At 50.8% G+C, this 17,682-nt stretch overlaps 1 protein-coding gene across 1 annotated transcript in view; it reads left to right on the top strand.

Annotated features, from left to right (window-relative positions):
- The window catches only part of FBXO46 (F-box protein 46), a 25,135-nt gene extending 7,812 nt beyond the window's left edge, over positions 1 to 17,323 (top strand). Inside the window, 2 exon segments of the mRNA XM_006142085.3 lie at positions 14,421 to 15,737; positions 15,739 to 17,323. Of these exon segments, the coding sequence (XP_006142147.3) occupies positions 14,497 to 15,737; positions 15,739 to 16,297 (1,800 nt within the window). The 5' untranslated portion in view covers positions 14,421 to 14,496 and the 3' untranslated portion in view covers positions 16,298 to 17,323.
- The last annotated feature ends 359 nt before the right edge of the window (positions 17,324 to 17,682 follow it).

The raw sequence follows: 17,682 nt of genomic DNA, 5'->3' as shown, positions 1-17,682 counted from the left end.
GTCCTGTGGTCCCCCGCTTTTTTTTTTTTTTTTTTTTTTAATAGTAGAGACTATGGGGGGACCAGCAGTTAGCGTAATGGCTATGTCGCTGGACTCCCACGCAGTCGACTGTGGTTCGCGTCCCGGACCTGGTGGCTTAAAACTCACGCCAGGTGCGTGTGCGTGCGTGCCCAAGATCCCGAGAGGAGAAGGGATTGTGGCGTGACCATCCCCCCTGGGGGTGATTTCTCGCTTTCTGTCTCTCTGTCTCTCTCTGTCTGTCTGGTGAGCGCACGCGCCCTATAGCAAAAACCTCTCAAAAAAAAATAGTAGAGACTATGGGAATTTGTGTGCACACACACAGAAGAGTCAGAGGGAAGGAAGGCACCCGTGACAGCGTCTCACCATGTTGCAGTGCCAGTTCCCCAGCCCTTCAGTTCCTCAGAGTTTTGGGCATGTACCATGCTTGTTTTCAGGCCCAGTGAGTTTCCATGCCCACCAGGGGATCTGAACCCGCAGTTGCCCGTGGCTTCTAGTCCTACAAAACTCGGTGTTATGCTGTATGGCTGGGGCTTATTTTATTTTATTTTTTTGCCCTGAAGCTTTTCTCCATTCTCTGGACGTTTATGGAGCCAGTCTTTCCCCAGACCTACTGCACAACTGTGCTCAGATCTCCCTATACCTTTACCTGAGGAATCTTTTTTTTTTCTTTTAGTTTTATTACAAGATGTGTGTGCTCACCAGGGAGAGACAGAGACAGGGAAAGTCAGAAGTCTCCCAGCCGGAATAGCCGTGCTGCAGTTCTTTTCCTCCAGTCTCCTTGGAAGTTTGGGCACACATGCACATGTGCCTGGCATGATTTTCAAGCCGCTGTGTCTAGGACTCAAACCGCGCAGTCAGCCCTGTGGGATCAGTGATTTAACCTCGCTGCCACCTGCTGGCCATCTAGGGAATCTTTTTGTCTTTGTACTGGACTAGATCTTATTCCCTCTATGTACTCTGTTTTCTTTCCTTAACTCCTTCATTTTGGTAAAGCACGTCCTGCAGCTGGGCTTATATTTTTGAGAACTTGAGACTTCTTCTGGGAAGGTTTTATTTGTTTTATTTATTAAGTTTGTTATAAGGTACATGTGCGCACCAGAGAGAGACAGAGAAAGTGAGAAATCTCCTCCTCAGGGGGGACGGCTATGCCACCATCCCTTCTCCACTCTCCTTTAGGGATTTTTTTTCCCCCAGAATTATTTATTGAATTTTACTGATCCCTTTTTTTTTTTTTTTAATTAATTTTGCTATCAGGCACATGCACTCACCAGAGAGAGAAGGAAAGGGGGAAAGCAAGCTGCTAGGCCTGGAACTCGAACCATGGTCAGCCATGTGAGAGTCCCGCACCTTAACCCACCGCACCATCTGTTGACCCTTCCTCGAGGGATTTTGGGCACACATGCTCCGTTTTTTAAGCTGCTGGGTCCGGGAATAAGACCACACAGTTGGCCATGTGGGATCCTTCTGTCTTAACCACCATGCCACCAGCTGGCCCCATCTCATAGAAAGGTTAAAGCAGGAGAGTGATGTGTTCTGATTTGTGTTTGGAAAATCCCTCCATTCCCATGGGAAAGGTGGAGTGGGAAGAGCTTAACTAGCCCAGCCAGCCAAGTGCAGAAGCTGGAATGGCCGCACCTCTGAGGGCAGGGTCCCAGCCTTCCAGGAACTTGGGCTGGAGTGAAAAAGACCTTCACTTGGGTCATTGTCATTCAGCAATGACAGGTAACAGGTGGCACAGGAGCAAGCTTCAGTAGGAAGAAATCCCCAGCAGGTTGAAAAGGCACCAGATAGCTCCCTGAAGATGGCATTGTACCTGAGTCCTGGGAGCGGCATCGATAAGCAATATTTATTGGCTAGACCCGGCCCACTTTTCCCAAGACGTCTCCAGTAGCAAATTACAGAAGCTGGCAGCATGACTGTAAAAGTTCATTCATTCATTGAAACAAATGTGTATTGCACACCCACTATAAGCCTGGGCATTGCTGCTCAAACCTTAGTGCACCCATGAATGCCGTGAGAGCTTTGTGGAGTGCATGTTCTGATTCAGCAGGTCTGGGCAGGGCCTAAGACTCTGCGTTTCTAACAGTGCCCTAGAAAGTGGCATGTGAGGCCCACACTTAGAGTAGCCAAGTGTTTGGCAATGTTCCAGGAGCTCAGGATACACCAGGAAAAAAATCCACAAAAATGCCAGGCATGGAGAACTTTCATTTTAGCGAGGGGATGTGGACAATAAACTTTATTAGCAAAGTTTATTGTGTATTTGATAGTAATATGCGTTAAGGAAAAAATTACTGGGGAAAGGGAGTGAGAGTGTCTGTCTGTCTAGTGGAGGAACTGCGGGTTTAAACCAAAGACGGTCTCACAGTTGATTTCCAAGTGAGGGGTGAGAAATGGGGTCTGGGGAAGAGCAACTTAGGCTGGGGGAACAGTGACGCCAGGGCCTCTGGGGTTGAATAAAATAATCTATGCCAGGTGTGCTCAATAAATGATGTCCCCCCATCATCGTTAGAATGACGATTGTGTTTAAACCACAAGCCCTGGAGTCAGTCGGACTTGTTTGATTCTGAGTTCAGTTTCCTAGTCGGGCCTGCAGATGATGTGGTGGCAGACAGAATTCTTCTTTTTTTTTTTTTTTTTTGGGGGGGTTTTCGCTATAGGGTGCGTGCACTCGCCAGACAGACAGAGTGAGACAGAGAAACAGAAAGCGAGAAATCACTCCCCAGAGGGGATGGCCATGCCGCAATCCCTTCTCCTCCATTCTCCTCTCGAGATCTTGGGCATGCACGCACACGCACCCGGCATGAGTTTTAAGCCACTGGGTCTGGGACACGAACCTCGGTGGGAGTCCAGAGACATAGCCATTACTTTTTATTATTATTTTTTAGAGGTTTTGCTATAGGGCATGTGCACTTGCCAGAAAGACAGAGACAGAGAGACAGCGAGAAATCACCCCCTGGGGGAGTGGCCATGCCGCAATCCCTTCTCCATTCTCTTCTCAAGATCTTGGGCACGCACATGCACCTGGTATGAGTTTAAACCACTGGGTCTGGAACTAGAACCGTGGTCGACTACATAGGAGTCCAGTGACGTAGCCATATTACGCCAACTGCTGGTCCCAATTGTATATATATTTTTTAGACAGATATTTTTGCTATGGGGCACATGCACTTGCTAGAGAGACAGAGACAATGTGAGAAATCACCCCCGAGGGAGGATGGTCACACCGCAATCCCCTGTCCTCAGTTCTCTTGGGACTTGGGGCATGCACGCACACACACCTGGTGTGAGTTTCGAGCTGCCAGGTCCATGACTCGAACTGTGGTGGGCCACATGGGGGTTCAGCACCCCAACCACCATGTCACCTGGTGGCTCCAAATAAATAATTCTTTAGAAAAAAGATAGTGGGGTTATGTGAGAATTTCTGAGCTAATATTTACAAAGTGCTTAGAGCAAAGCCTGGCTCCCGTGAGTGCTCAAGTACAGGCCGCTTTTGTGACCGTCACTTTCTCTTCAGTAGATCCATGTCGGTTACGACTGTTTATTTGGATGTCTGCCCCGTTTCCCGTGACTTATTCTTGGTGAGCTCAGTGTCACCTATGTGTCCCCACACAGGAGGACCTCAGTAAAAATAAAAGATTTGGCTCTGTGTACACTAGGGATGTGAAACCAGATTCTCTATTTGATGGGGATTGTGTGGTGCAGGGCCATACTAATTTTATTTTCTCAAGCAGTCTCTTTTTAGAGATCTGTGAGGGTTTCCCATTGGAACTGTGGATTCGCTACACTTTCTTTAGTCGTTTTAGTCATGTGTGGGGGTGGTTGGCTTTTGCTTGATGTATTTAGAGGCCATAGTATTGGGGTTGTGGACATTGAGAACTTCAGTGTGTAATGGGTCGGTTTGTTTTGTCACCGTCGTTTGCTTTTCTCTCTTTTTTTTTAGTTTGTTTGCTTATGTTTTTTGCCATTGGGCATAAGCGTTCAGCAGAGAGAGACGGAGACAGAGAGAGAGGGAAGGTGAGAAGTCACCCTCCAGGGTATCGCCATGCCAATCCCCTCTCCTCCATTCTCCTCTCAGGATTTTGGGCGCACATGCACAAGCACCTAGTGTGATTTTCTTTTCTCTCTCTCTCTCTTTTTTAATAGAAATTTGTTTTGCTATATAGCACATGCATTTGTCAGAGGGACAAGGAGACAGAAAGTGAGGAATCACCCCCTGCGGGGGATGACCACACCGCAATCCCTTCTCCTCCCAGGATCTTGGGCACACACATGCACGCACCCAGCATGAGTTTTAAGCTGCCAGGTCTGGGACTCAAGCCATGGTCAACTATATGGGAGTCCAACGATGTAACCCTTATGCCATCTGCTGATCTCCTTTGCCTGGTGTGATTTTCAAGCTGCCAGGTCCCGGACTCAAAGCACACAGGCCCTGTGGGAATCTAGCACTTAAACCACCACACCACCTGCTGGCCCCTTCCTTTTTTTTTTTTTGGAGAGATTTTTGCTATAGGGCATGTGCACTCACCAGACAGACAGAGAGACAGAGAGACAGAAAGCGAGAAATCACCTCCCAGGGGGGATGGCCATGCCACAATCCCTTCTCCTCTGTTCTTCTCTCGGGATCTTGGGCACACACGTACATGCGCCTGGCGTGAGTTTTAAGCCACTGGGCCTGGGACGTGAACCACGGTTGGCTACATGGGAATCCAGCGACATAGCCATTACACTAACTGCTGGTCCCAGCCCCTTTTTTTAAATTTTTATTTTTTTAAGATAGGGTATCGGGCCAGCAGGCGGTGTGGTAAAGGTGCTGAACTTCCACAAGGCTAACCGTGGTTCTAGTTCAGTACCTGGTGGCTTGCTTCTTTCTCACTTTCCCTCTCCCTCTCTGGTGAGCACACATGTCCTGTAACAAATTTAAAAATGATGATAAATAAATTTTTAAAAAACAATTATTTTTAAAACATAAAGGATGTGGGACCAGCAGATAGCATAATGGTTATGTTGCTGGATTCCCACATGGCTGACTGTGGTTGGAGTTCTGGACCTGGTGGCTTGAAACTCACACCAGGCACATGTGCATACGTGCTCAAAATCCCGAAAGGAGAATGGAGAAGGAATTGCAGCGTGGCCATCCCCCCAGGAGGGTGATTCCTTGCTTTCTCTCTTGTCTCTGTGGTGAGTGCACGTGCCCTTTAGCAAAAATCTCTCAAAATAAATAAATAAATAAGGTCTTGCCACGTCACAATCCCCTGCCTTAGCCTCCCACCTTGACCTCAAGCACACAACACTATGCCCGGCTTTCAGGTGGGGTTTCTCTGTGTTGCTCAGTCCGGTTTTGAGCTCACGGTCCTCCGGGATCAGTGTCCCCAAGTCACTGGGTTCACAGGTGCACACCACCACACCCAGTCTTTAGGTTGTACCAGGAACTGAACCTGGGGCCCTTGTGTATGCCTCAACCTGTGGAGCAGAGCAGCTGGGCATTTGTTGTTTGTTTTATTGCCAGAGGGTGCATGAGCTTGCCAGAGAGCGACAAGACACCCCCAGTGGGTTGTGGTGACATTGCAATCCTTTGTCCTCCATTTATCCTTCCCATCAGGATTTTGGGTACACATGCACATGTACCCGCCATGTTTTTTCAAGTCATGGGGCCAGATTTGAACTATGGTTTATCATGTGGGATCTAGCTCCCATTGTACTGAGATATAGACCAGATATCCTCTTAAAAAAAAAAAAAAAAAAGGGAACCAGCAGTTAGTGTAATGGCTATGTCGCTGGATTCCCACGTAGTCGACCGCAGTTCGTGTACCGGACCCGGTGGCTTAAAACTCACGCCGGGTGCGTGTGCGTGCGTGCCCAAGATCCCAAGAGGAGAATGGAGGAGAAGGGATTGCGGCGTGACCATCCCCCCTGGGGGGTGATTTCTCGCTTTCTGTCTCTATGTCTCTCTCTGTCTGTCTGGCGAGCGCACGCGCCCTATGGCGAAAATCTCTCAAAAAAAAAAAAAAAAAGATTTATTTATTTATTTTTTTAATTCCATTTGTTATTTTTTAATTTGACCAGAAAGAGAGAGAAAGGGAGAGGGAGAAAGCAAGTCGCCAGGTCCGAGACTTGAACTGCAGTCAGCCATGTGGGAATCCAGTGCCTTTAACTACCACGCCACCTGTTGGCCCCTCCTCTCTCTCTTTTTTTCTGATGGCAATTAATGTCACTCTTCTTCTGATCTCAGTTCATATTTGCCTGGTCAGTCTTCTTATTTCCCATCTTTCTGGATCATGATGTTTTACAGTGAATGGATCTTCATGGAGCAGTTTCTGAAGGCTGACCTAGTGCAGGTCCTTGTGCGGGGCTCAGTGTGTGGGGAGTTAAAAAAGTCCTGTCTCAGGGGGCCAGCAGGTGGTATGGTAGTTAAGGGTGCTGGACTCCCACATGGCCAACTGCAGTTTGACTACGGGACTTGGCAGCTTGTTTTCTTATTTTCCCTCTTTCTCTCTCTCACTCTCTCTCTCTCTGGTCAAATTAAAATAAATAAAATAAATAAAGTTAAATAAAATAATTCTTGAAAAAATAAGTCCTGCCTCAGAAAATCCACCCATCTGCCCAACACTCTGGGTTTTCCCATGTCAGCTGTGCCCATCCATTTCCAGACAGTGACCAGATGAGCAGAGCTGGGATGAGGGAAGCCAGAGGTCCTCTCCAGGCAGGAGGGCAGTTTTCATGAAGGGAGCTAAGGGAATGCTTCTCTGTAAAATTCTATTTGAGCAAGACCAGCAGATGGCATAATGGTTAGTTTGCTAGACTCCCACATGGTTCACCTCAGTTCAAGTTTTGGACCCAGCGACCTAAAACTCACGCTGGGTGTATGTATATGTGTACCGGAAATCCCTAGAGGAGAGTGAGGAGAAGAGATTGCGGTGTGGCCATCCGCCCTTTAGGTGATTTCTTGCTTTCTGTCTCTTCAGCAAACACACTTGCCCTATAGCAAAAATCTCTCTAAAAAAAAGTAATTACTTTTGAATGGGACCAGCAGATGGGACAATGGTTATGTTGCTGGACTCCCATGTAGTTGACCACAGTTCGACTCCTAGATCCAGTGGCATAAAAGCAATGCCAGAGGGACCAGCAGTTAGCGTAATGGCTATGTTGCTGGACTCCCATGTAGTCGACCGTGGTTCAAGTACCGCACCTGGCAACTTAAACTCATGCCGGGCGTGTGTGTGTGTGTGTGTGTGTGTGTGTGTGCCCAAGATCCCGAGATACCGAGAGGAGGAGTATGGAGGAGAAGGGATTGCAGCGTGGCCATCCCCCTTGGGGGGTGATTTCTCGCTTTCTGTCTCTCTGGGGAAACGGCAAATGCCCTTATAGAAAAAACCTCTAAAAAAAAAAAAAAAAAAAGGCAATACCAGATATATGTGCATGTGTGCCCAAAATCCTGAGAGGACTGGAGGAAAAGGGATTGTGGCATGGCCATCACCCCTGGAGGGTGATTTCTCACTTTCTGTCTCTCTGTCTTTCCAGTGAACCCACACGCCTAATAGCAAAAAAATTCTCTTAAAAAAATAATTACATGGAGCCAGCAGATGACACGTAATGGATACGTCTCTGGACTCCCACGTAGTTGACTGCAGTTTGAGTCCCGGCCCCGGCAGCTTAAAACTCATACCGGTACATGCGTGCATGCATGCCCAAAATCCTGAGAGGAGAAGGGATTGCGGCGTGGCCATCCCCTCTGGGGGAGTGATTTCTTGCTTTCTGTCTCTCTGTTTCTCTCTTTCTGGCAAGTGCACATGCTCTATAGCAAAAACTTTTCTTAAAAAAAATTACATTTGAGCAAAGACCTGAATGAAGTGTGAACCTCAGCCATGAAGCAACCTGTGGGAATGCACAGCGGGACCAGGGAAGGGAAAAGCTTAGTGACTTGGAGGGATTGATAGCAAGGAAGCGTGTGGGCACTCACAATGGAACTTGACCCAGCTTGGGGTGTCGGCTTCCTGAGAGATGATGGCTGAATGGAGAGCCCAGAGAGTACATAGTGAAACAGTGGGGCACTGTGAACTCTGGGATCAGGCACCCTGGCTTTATTCATCTTGTCCCAGCTCACGCAGGGTGCGTGCGTATGTGACCTGGGCTGGTCAGGCAACCTGCCCTGCCTGGGTTTCTTCACCCATACAGTGGAGGTGATAACTCTTACTGAGGCTCAGACTGGGACTGAATATTTGAACTCCTCCATTTGCCAGATCAGGTACTCACGGGGTTCCAGTGGGTTGAGTGTGGGGATGGAGTGAGGAGGGATGAGGATGGTTGGGTGGGGTACCTGGGCTCTTTCTGGAGGGCATGGGGGTGAGCCATAGCAGGTTCTGAGCAAGTAAGGGACAGGGTCAGGTTTACAGGGTAGCAGGACCCGCTGGCTGTCACCCTACTTGTGAAGGGATAGTAGGATGCGAGGCTGGGACAGGGCAGTGAGGGGACAGGAAGCACCTGGACAGGGGCCTCCACCGGAGCCCTTTGGGGTTCGTTTGACTCAACCTGGAATCCAAAGGATCTAGACCAGTGCTGTACAGTAGACAGAAAGAAAAGGCGGGCCGTAAGTGTCATTTAAATTAGTAAGTAATCAATACTTAAAAATCATTATCAAGTCATTTCCTATTGTTTTTCTGTACTAAGTGTGAATGGGGCACTAGTCTGGAAAGGCAGAACAGACTAAATCCCGCCTGAGCCTTGAACGCCAGGCCCAGAGCCTTAAACTCAGGGCCATGCAGGGGTCTGTTTGTTTTTTAGGGTGAGGTGATCCGACCCAGTTGCCCAACTTCCCCGCGGGAAATTTCGGCTCCCACGGTTCTCAACCAAAGATCGGCATTGCCTGATCTCTCGTCCGCTTCCTTCCACCCTGGAATTCTCAGTCCCCGGGCCCTTGGCCCTTTAAATCTCAACTGTCAATCAGGGCTCCGGTTTAAAGGGAACGTCGTATAATAAGCCTCCTTTTGAGTGCCGTGGCCTCTGCCCTGGACCAGTTTCTCCGTTAATCTGGACATTGGGAGTTACTCCACGCTCCCTACGCCGATGGTTTCCGCCCCGCCGCCCGCTGCCTTCACCGCTCGCCTACTCCTCCCTATTTCGAAGTTGGGCCCTTTCGCCAAGGCCTTCCTTATATGGGCATGGCCTCGAATGGCGACCGCTCATTGGCTGGGAGCGTCACGCGCGCGTCTGTCAACAAAGGGGCGGGGGGAAGCTAGTTGCACGCCAGCCCGCGCGAGGGCAAGAGGGAAGGAGGGGGCGGGCCTGTCCCCTTGGCGCGCATGCGTGTGTGCCGCCACCCTGCCGCCCTCTCCCTCTGCCGTGTGGGGCGCTACGGATGCAAGCGCTTTGGGGGCGTGTCTAGGTTTCTAGGGTCCTCCGAGAGATTTGCAAGGTTCCTTGGAGAGGGCAGTTACCAGATATGGGGGTCCCCTTGCATTTAATTGGTATTTTCCATTTTGGGAAGTTTGCTTGGGTGTAGGGAATACTGGGGGTTCCCCTGAACTTAGGGGGCGTTTTAGGATTTGGGTTCTTTGGTAATTGTATTTGAAGAGTCAATTTAGGCGCCTCTGTGGTGGTTTGGGGATATTGGGTGGGTACAGGATTTGGAAAGCTCTCGGAGGGACCTAAAAGCGGAGAGCCCAAGAGCACCAGTTCTGAAGCAAAAATGCCTGGGCTCGCGGCGTCTGCCTTGACTTCTTACCTGACTAACCCAGGACAGGACATTTAACCTTCCTGTGCCTCATATGGGGACAGGGACCCCGGGAGGATTAGCAAGAACTGTAGAACGGTACCTGGTAAGCCCGCAGTGAGCACGCAGTAAGCACTTGTTTGCTCCTGCAACGGATTTCTGAGGTGTCTTGGAGGGGTCCTTTTGGTTTGAGAAATATCAACAGTTATATGGCTTAGCCTTAGCCTTCAGTGTTAGGGAAATTTTGTGTTTTGGTGAATTCTTTTGCAACTGGGAGGTGCATCCGTGGAATTAAATGATATGGGGAGCAGAGGTTGGGGTGAGTATAGGATTGCAGGAATCTGGTTGGGAAATTTCAATGTGTGTTGGGTTCTGGGAGAGGTTGGATTATTGGGCCCTTCCATGCTGGAGGGGATATTTTTAGTTTTGGAGAGTTGAAGATTTGAAAGGGTCTAGATATTGAGATTCTGGAATTACGGTTAGGAACTGTTCAGGGACTGTTAGGGGCTGGCCAAGGTGTAGAGGACAGCATCATAGACAGTGCCCTTCACTACGTAGAAGGATTTAGGTGTATCTGAGTTGGTCATTGGTAACTTAGCCATCTATAGAGTTTGCGGGCTGTGGTGATTTTTTTGCTTTTTGTAGTCATTAATTGAGCAGGAGCTGTAAGTATTGGACAGGTAGGTTGGATTAGCGGTAATGGGGCGGGGAGATAAAGATTCTTAAAATCGGACTCTTTGTTACTGATGTGTGAATATTTGGAGGCTGTCTGAATTTATTTATTTTTTTAAGTTTATCTGTTTTGTTTATAGCAGAGTGTGTATGCATGTGAGAGGAAGAAACACCCTCAACAGGTCTGGCCATGCCATGCTCCCTTTCCCCCAGCCCTCCAGTCATCAGGACCTTGGGACCGTGCACACACACCCATCAGGTTTGGGTCAGCCAGGCTGAGGATCTGAACTCGGAGCAGTTAACCATGGGGCTCCAAGTTCCACAGTTCAGTACCTATAGGCTGCAGAGCACCCACTCTTCAGTGCCTGCTCTGCCTGATGCTGGGCCTGTTGGGGTTTTGAAGTTTCTACAGGGCCATGAACTGAATGGACATTAGTATCACTTCTCAGCCCTGTAGACATGGGCTTGGTGGCCAGCAGATGGTATAGTGATTAGTGTGCTGGATTTCCACATGTCCAACAGCGGTTCGAGTCCCAGACCCAGTGGCTTGAAAATCATGCCAGGCATGTATACATGCTTGCCCAAAATCCTAAGAGGAGACTGGCAGACAAGAGATTGCAATGTGGACATCCCCTTTGTAGGGTGATTTCTCACTTTCCCTCTCATTGGCTTTCTCTTGTGAGCACATGTACTGTATGACAAAAACCTTAAAAGAGGGACCAGCAGTTGGTGTAATGGCTATGTTGCTGAACTCCCATGTAGTTCACCGTGGTTTGATTCCCACTCCTGGTGGCTTAAACTCATACCGGGTGCATGTGCATGCATGCCCAATATCCCGAGAGGAGTATGGAGGAGAAGGGATTGCAGCGTGGCCATTCCCCCTGGGGAGTGATTTCTTGCTTTGTCTCTCTCTCTCTCTTTCTGGCGAGCACACATATCTTGTAACCAGAACCTCTCCAAAAAAAGAAAAGAAAAGAACTACCTGGGAAAGAACTACCTGGGTTTAGAAGGTAATCTGTACTGCAGGAGTTGTCTGCAATCTTCTTCCATAAAGAGCCAATGATGCGTGTTTTAGGTTTTGTAGGTCATGTGGGATTTGTTAAACTATTCAGCTTTGTTGTAGTATGAAAACAACCGTGAACAAATGAGCAAGTTGCAGGCCAGCAGGTGAGGTGGTAGCATGGTGGTTAAAATGCTGAATCCACATGGCTGACTCTGAGGTTTGAGTCCTGGACCCAGTGGCTTGAAAAACATGTCAGGCACATGTGTGTGCATGCCCAAAATCCTGAGGGGGAATGGTGGATTAAGGGGTTGCAGCATGGCTATACCTCCTGGGGAGGGGTGATTTTTTCACTTTCCTTCTCTGTCTCTTTCCAGTGAGCGCATGCACCCTTTGGCAAAAATCTAAAACAAAACAAAACAAAAAACAAATGAACAAGTTTCAATAAAACTTTATTTACAAAGTCAGGTAGTGAGTTGTATTTGGCCTCTAGGCCATAATTTGCTGACCTCTCTGGTCCACGGGCCTGTGGTAAGTTTAAGGTTTGGAGGATTCCTTTGGTTTCGGGCTCTCTAGAGGAAAGTGGGCCAGGGAAGGATTGAGGTCAGGGTGTATGCTGCTTCTATTGGTCAGTGGAAAGTAGTCACACTGCACTCTGCTGAAATTGATTGTGGAAAAGGTTGTACACATAGAGTTGCAAAATTCTGGGTCATCAGGAAAGTTATGGTACATTTTTACATAGAAAAACACATCATCAGGACCAGCAGATGATGTAATGCTTACGACTCCCACGTAGTTGATCGCAGTTCGAGTCCTGGATCCACTGACTTAAAACTCATGTCGGGTACATGTGCATGCGTGCCCCAAATCCCAGGAAGAGAATGGAGGAGAATTGTGGCATGGCCATCCCTCCTGGGGGGTAATTTCTTGCTTTCGTGTTTCTCTGGTGAGTGCATGTGCACTATAGCAAGAATGTCTGTTAAATAAAGAAAAACACATCGTGACTTTCCCGATGACCTGATAAAATATGGAGAGAGCCCCGAATTAAAGAGTCCAGACACCAGGTTTAAGGGCCTGGTTTTGCTCTGAGCCCACTGTGAGTCGCTGTGTTTGACTCTGAGCCTTCAGTTTAGCTACGTATAACTTGAGGGAGCCAGACCAGAACAGCCTCCCCCCCCCCTTTTTAAGGTTTTTGGCATACATGCTGGAGAGAGACAGAGAGAAGGAAAGTGAGAAATCATCCCCGAGCAGGGGTAGCCACACCACCATCCCTTCTTCTCCATTCTCCTCTCAGGATTTTGGGCATGCACACACGTGTGCCCAGCTTGATTTTCAAGCCATTGGGTCCAGGATTCAAACCATGGCCAACCACATGGGAGACCAGCGCCTTAGCTACCATGCCACCCACGGATCCCCAGAACAGGTCATCTTGAGCCAGGAGTCTGTGGAGGTCCTTTCAGGGAATCACCTGCACAGTTTTTGCAAGGGTGAGCATTTCTCCAAGTGTGGATATGTAGCTTTAAGACATTCTGACAGCCCTACAACCCACAGAAAAGTGAAGAGTGATTTCTCAAGGCCCTATCTGGCTCTGACCTCAGATTTTCTCTCCCCCACCCTGCCCACCTCGTTCCTCCCTCTGTGGGCTCAAGCAGCCAGAGCTGTGGGCAGAGCTGGGAATTTCTGTCTTTTCAGGAACTGGCTACTGGATGTGCAAATAGGAAAAAGAAGGCACTTGTCTGGCAGCTGGTACTTTCACGTAGGTTTAAAGGTTATGGCAGCAGCAGGTCTCTGGTTTGTGAGTAAAGACAGTTGGGCAGTAGCTTAGGATCTATGGGGGTTGGAGCAAGCCGCCAGCTAGGGTCACACTGTGTTAAAAGAGCAAGTCTCAGGTGGCATGATGGTTAAGGCACTGGACTCCCACATGGCTGACTGCAGTTCCAGTCCCAGAACTGGCAGCTTCCTTTCTCTCTCGCTCTCGCTCTCTGGTCAAGCTAAAAAATAATAAAGGGACCAGCAGATGGTGTAATATCACTGGACTTCCACATGGCCACGTTTTGAGTCCTGGACCCAGTAGCTTGAAACTCATGCCAGGCGTGTGTTCATACCCAAGATCCCTAGAGGAGGATGGAGGAGAAGAGATTGCGATGTGGCCATCCCCCCTGGGGGTGATTTCTCGCGTTCTGTCTCTCTGTCTCTCTCTGTCTTTCTGGCGAGTGCATGCGCCCTAAACCTCTCAAAAAAAAAAAAAAAAATAGGTGATGTTTAGGTAAGGTGCATGTACTTGCTGGAGAGAGAGAGAGAAGGAGAAGGAATGTGAGAAATCATCACCCAGAGGGGATGGCCAGCAGTTAGTGTAATGTCTATGTCGCTGGACTTCCATGCAGTCGACTGCAGTTCGAGTCCTGGACCCGGTGGCTTAAACTCACGCCAGGCGTATTTGCGTGTGTGCCCAAGATCCGAAGAGGAGAATGGAGGAGATGGGATTGCAGCGTGGCCATCCCCCCTGGGGGTTGATTTCTCGCTTTCTGTCTCTGTCTCTCTCTGTCTTTCTGATGAGTGCACGCGCTCTATAGCAAAAACCTCTCCCAAAAAAAAGAAAAAAAAGAATTATTATTTATTTCATTGTATTTGTTGTTGTTATTCTTCAGTTTGACCAGAAAAAACAGATAGAGGAAGAGAAAAAGCAAGCCACCAGGTCCAGGATTCAGACTGTGGTTGACCATGTGAAAGTCCAACACCTTAACCATCATGCCACTGTCGGGCTCCTGAGATGGGTATTTTTGATAGGGTCTTACCATGTCATAATCTTCCTGTCGTAGCCTCCCTGCTAGGACCATAGGCGAGCCAGTGTGTCCAGGAGGGCACAGTGCTGCCCTCCTGCATGCTTCACTATGGCTGGGCAGGGACTAGAGTTCTGGATGGTCTAATTTGACCTGTGTCCTCCAAAGAGTTGAGGTTGGGGTGGTCCTCAGAGGGAAGACTATTCCTCCAGCTCTCCAACCTCCTCTCCCCTGTCTCCAGGTGCCATGTGGAGCCCCCCACCACCCTCCAAGTCCTGAGATGCAGTGAAGCCTGCCTTCTACCATCGTCCCCCAGAATGGACCGCAGTGGCCTCCTGCCCTTCCAGCTATGGTGCCCCCGGCCCTTCGGCACCTATTCACAGAACCAGCCACGCCCGCCTTCTGCAACTCTCAAGCCATCAGCCTGCCCTGAGCCTGGCAGCGGAGCAGAGCCTGACCATGGGGCCACCCACTCCGAGAACACACCGCCAGCCTTGGCAACAGAGGCCCCCCCCTCCCAGCCTGCCCCACTCCTCTCGGCATCAGCCGCAGGCGACGAGGGTCGAGTCCTGCTGGACACATGGTATGTCATCAAGCCCGGAAATACGAAGGAGAAGGTGGCCTTCTTTGTGGCCCACCAGTGTGGTGGGGGCAGTCGGGCCAGCTCCATGAAGGTCAAGGGTCACTGGGGTAGTGACAGCTCCAAGGCCAAGCGGCGGAGGCGCTGTCTCGAGCCTACCAAGGCTCCTCCAGACCCCGGGGGCCGGGAGGGGCCCCCTTCTGCAGAGGCAGACCCCACCTCAGCCAGTGAGGATGTGGACCTGCTGTCTGTGGCCGAGATGGTAGCCTTGGTGGAACAGCGGGCTGCCCTGGCCCTGCAGAGCTACCCACGCCCTGCCACCCCGGCACCTGTGGTCTTTGTATCAGCAGAGCAGGGTGGACCGGCCAAGGGGCTGGGGTCGGATCGGCGGTCCACCGGTGGAGACTGCAGCCGTGTGGCCGAGGCAGTGGCCCACTTCGAGGCCCAGCGGGACAGCCCGCCCACCAAGGGCCTACGCAAGGAGGAGCGGCCTGGGCCAGGCCCGGGAGAGGTGCGCATCGCCTTCCGCATCTCCAATGGCCGGGAGCCCCGTGCGCCTGACGGCAGCTTGCCCAATGGAGGTGGGGGCCGGCCTGGTTGTGCCTACCCGGGCAGCCCAGGTCCTGGGGCTCGAGCCAAGGACAAGATCACGTGTGACTTGTACCAGCTCATCAGCCCCTCGCGAGATGCCCTCCCCAGCAACGTGGAGTTCCTGCTGGCCAGGGCAGATGAAGCCAGCGAGAGTGAGACCCCGGTCCCCACCAGGCCTGAGGATACTCCCCCAGCACCCCCTCCACCACCTGCCCGAGACTGTGGAGCGTCAGGCTTCCACGTGGACGTGGTGGTGACGGGTGTGGTGGACGAGTGCATCTTCTTCGGCAAAGATGGCACCAAGAACGTGAAGGAAGAGACGGTGTGCTTGACGGTCACCCCTGAGGACCCCCCCCCACCGGGCCAGCTCTTTTTGCGCCGGTCCCCGCCCCCGCGCCCCTCCGCCTGCCGACTCGCCAGCCACCGTGCCGGGCCCCGAGGATGCTGAGGGGACCGTGGACACCTCCCTGTGCCGCCTGTACCGGCACGTGTCGCACGACTTCCTGGAGATCCGCTTCAAGATCCAGCGGCTGCTGGAGCCGCGACAGTACATGCTGCTGCTGCCGGAGCACGTGCTGGTCAAGATCTTCAGCTTCCTGCCCACGCGCGCCCTGGCAGCCCTCAAGTGCACCTGCAACCACTTCAAGGGCATTATCGAGGCGTTCGGCGTGCGCGCCACAGACTCACGCTGGAGCCGCGACCCGCTCTACCGCGATGACCCTTGCAAGCAGTGCCGCAAGAGGTACGAGAAGGGCGACGTGTCGCTCTGCCGCTGGCACCCCAAGCCCTACCACCACGACCTGCCTTACGGACGCTCCTACTGGATGTGCTGCCGCCGAGCCGACCGGGAGACGCCCGGCTGCCGCCTGGGCCTGCATGACAACAACTGGGTGCTGCCCTGCAGTGGGTCGGGCGGGGGCCGGGCTGGCCGGGAGGAGGGCAGGTGAAGCCGGCGGAGGGGGGAGCCCACCGTGCCTGCCTCTCCCCCCTCCCCAGGGGCCCAGGGCCAGGACTGGGCCACCAGCTCCCTCCCCCAGTCCAGGCATTGATCCCCCGCCAAAATGGAGCCAGGAGACAACCCAGACAGCACTCTGACCCCTACTGGTTTTGTACTCTGCAGACCCAGGGCCACAGACCCTCAAGTAGGGTGTTTTTTTTTTTGTTTTTTTTTTTCATCAGCATCTCAGTTTCTTCTCCATTCAGCCCCCATACCCTCCCTGCCACCTTCCACACCCCCGAGACCCACCAGCAGGGAGCAGACGGCAGCTAATTTTGGTACCATTTAAGGGTTCCCCCATCTGGCCCATTTTCCGTTCCCTCCCCCAGTTCTTTGTCTCTGGGGCTGTTTCCTCCCAGAGCGTCACCCCCATGGCTGGTGGCTGGTACCTCTCCTGACCTACCGCACCAAGGCATTGGGGCTGGCACATCACAGGGCGAGTCTGGCACTTTGCATAGCAGCCTGCCATTTCTAGATGTTTCCTCATTAAAGAAATAAAAGTCACTGTTTGCTCCTTAACCTCAAGCCACCGCTCTCTGCCCTTCCTCTATCAAGGAAGAGGGAAAAGCCCCGAAGTGTAAAATTTCCCTCTTCCCATTATTTAAGCTATTGGCTCCCCTCCCCCAATAAAGCTGTGAAGCCCTTTGCCTCGCTCTTGACAGCGCGGGGGGCCGGTGGGCAGAGAATGTGGGTTTGAGTTTCTGGGTGGTTTTTCCTTCCACTCTGGTCACTTGGTTCAGGCAGTGGGGTGTCTTCACCCCCAGCGCATATGTTTCTTTAGACTCCTTTGGTCAACTGGGACTGGGATTTTTCAGGCAGTTTGGGCTGCGGTGTTTTTGTTCATTCTGTTTGGGGAGGGTTTTTTTTTGTTTTTCTGGTTTTTTTTTTTCCATCATGGTTCTGGAAGCTTCTAGTGTGTGGCATCTGACCAATTTTGAATTGGTCCTTTCTATAAAATCACTATTTATAAGGCTGGGCCCAGACTGCTTTGTGTGTTGTTAAGGGAGGGGGTTGGAGAGAGAAGTCATGGTGGGATGGAAAATGGAGAGGGGAAGACGGGATCCTTAGCCAAATCCTGAGATTATTTTTGACTCTTCATCTGTGACAGTTTGGATTGGGAAAAAAAAAATCTCAGAATAGTAGTAGCTTGAACAAGATCGTTTTTCTCTCTTTAAAAATCCAGTGTTAACGAAGAATGGTGGCCCTCTAGTTGTTAGGAACCCGGGCTCCAGCCACCTCACAATTCCCCTTCTTTGACATGGTCCTTGTCTTCACAGTCTAAGATGACCACAGAACATCACTATTTTGCAAGAGGGGAAGCCCCCTACGCGCCCC

Source organism: Tupaia chinensis, unplaced genomic scaffold (genome assembly GCF_000334495.1).
Source record: "Tupaia chinensis unplaced genomic scaffold, TupChi_1.0 Scaffold000067_1, whole genome shotgun sequence".
Lineage (NCBI taxonomy): Eukaryota > Metazoa > Chordata > Mammalia > Scandentia > Tupaiidae > Tupaia > Tupaia belangeri.
This window is presented reverse-complemented; position numbering and strand designations above follow the sequence as displayed.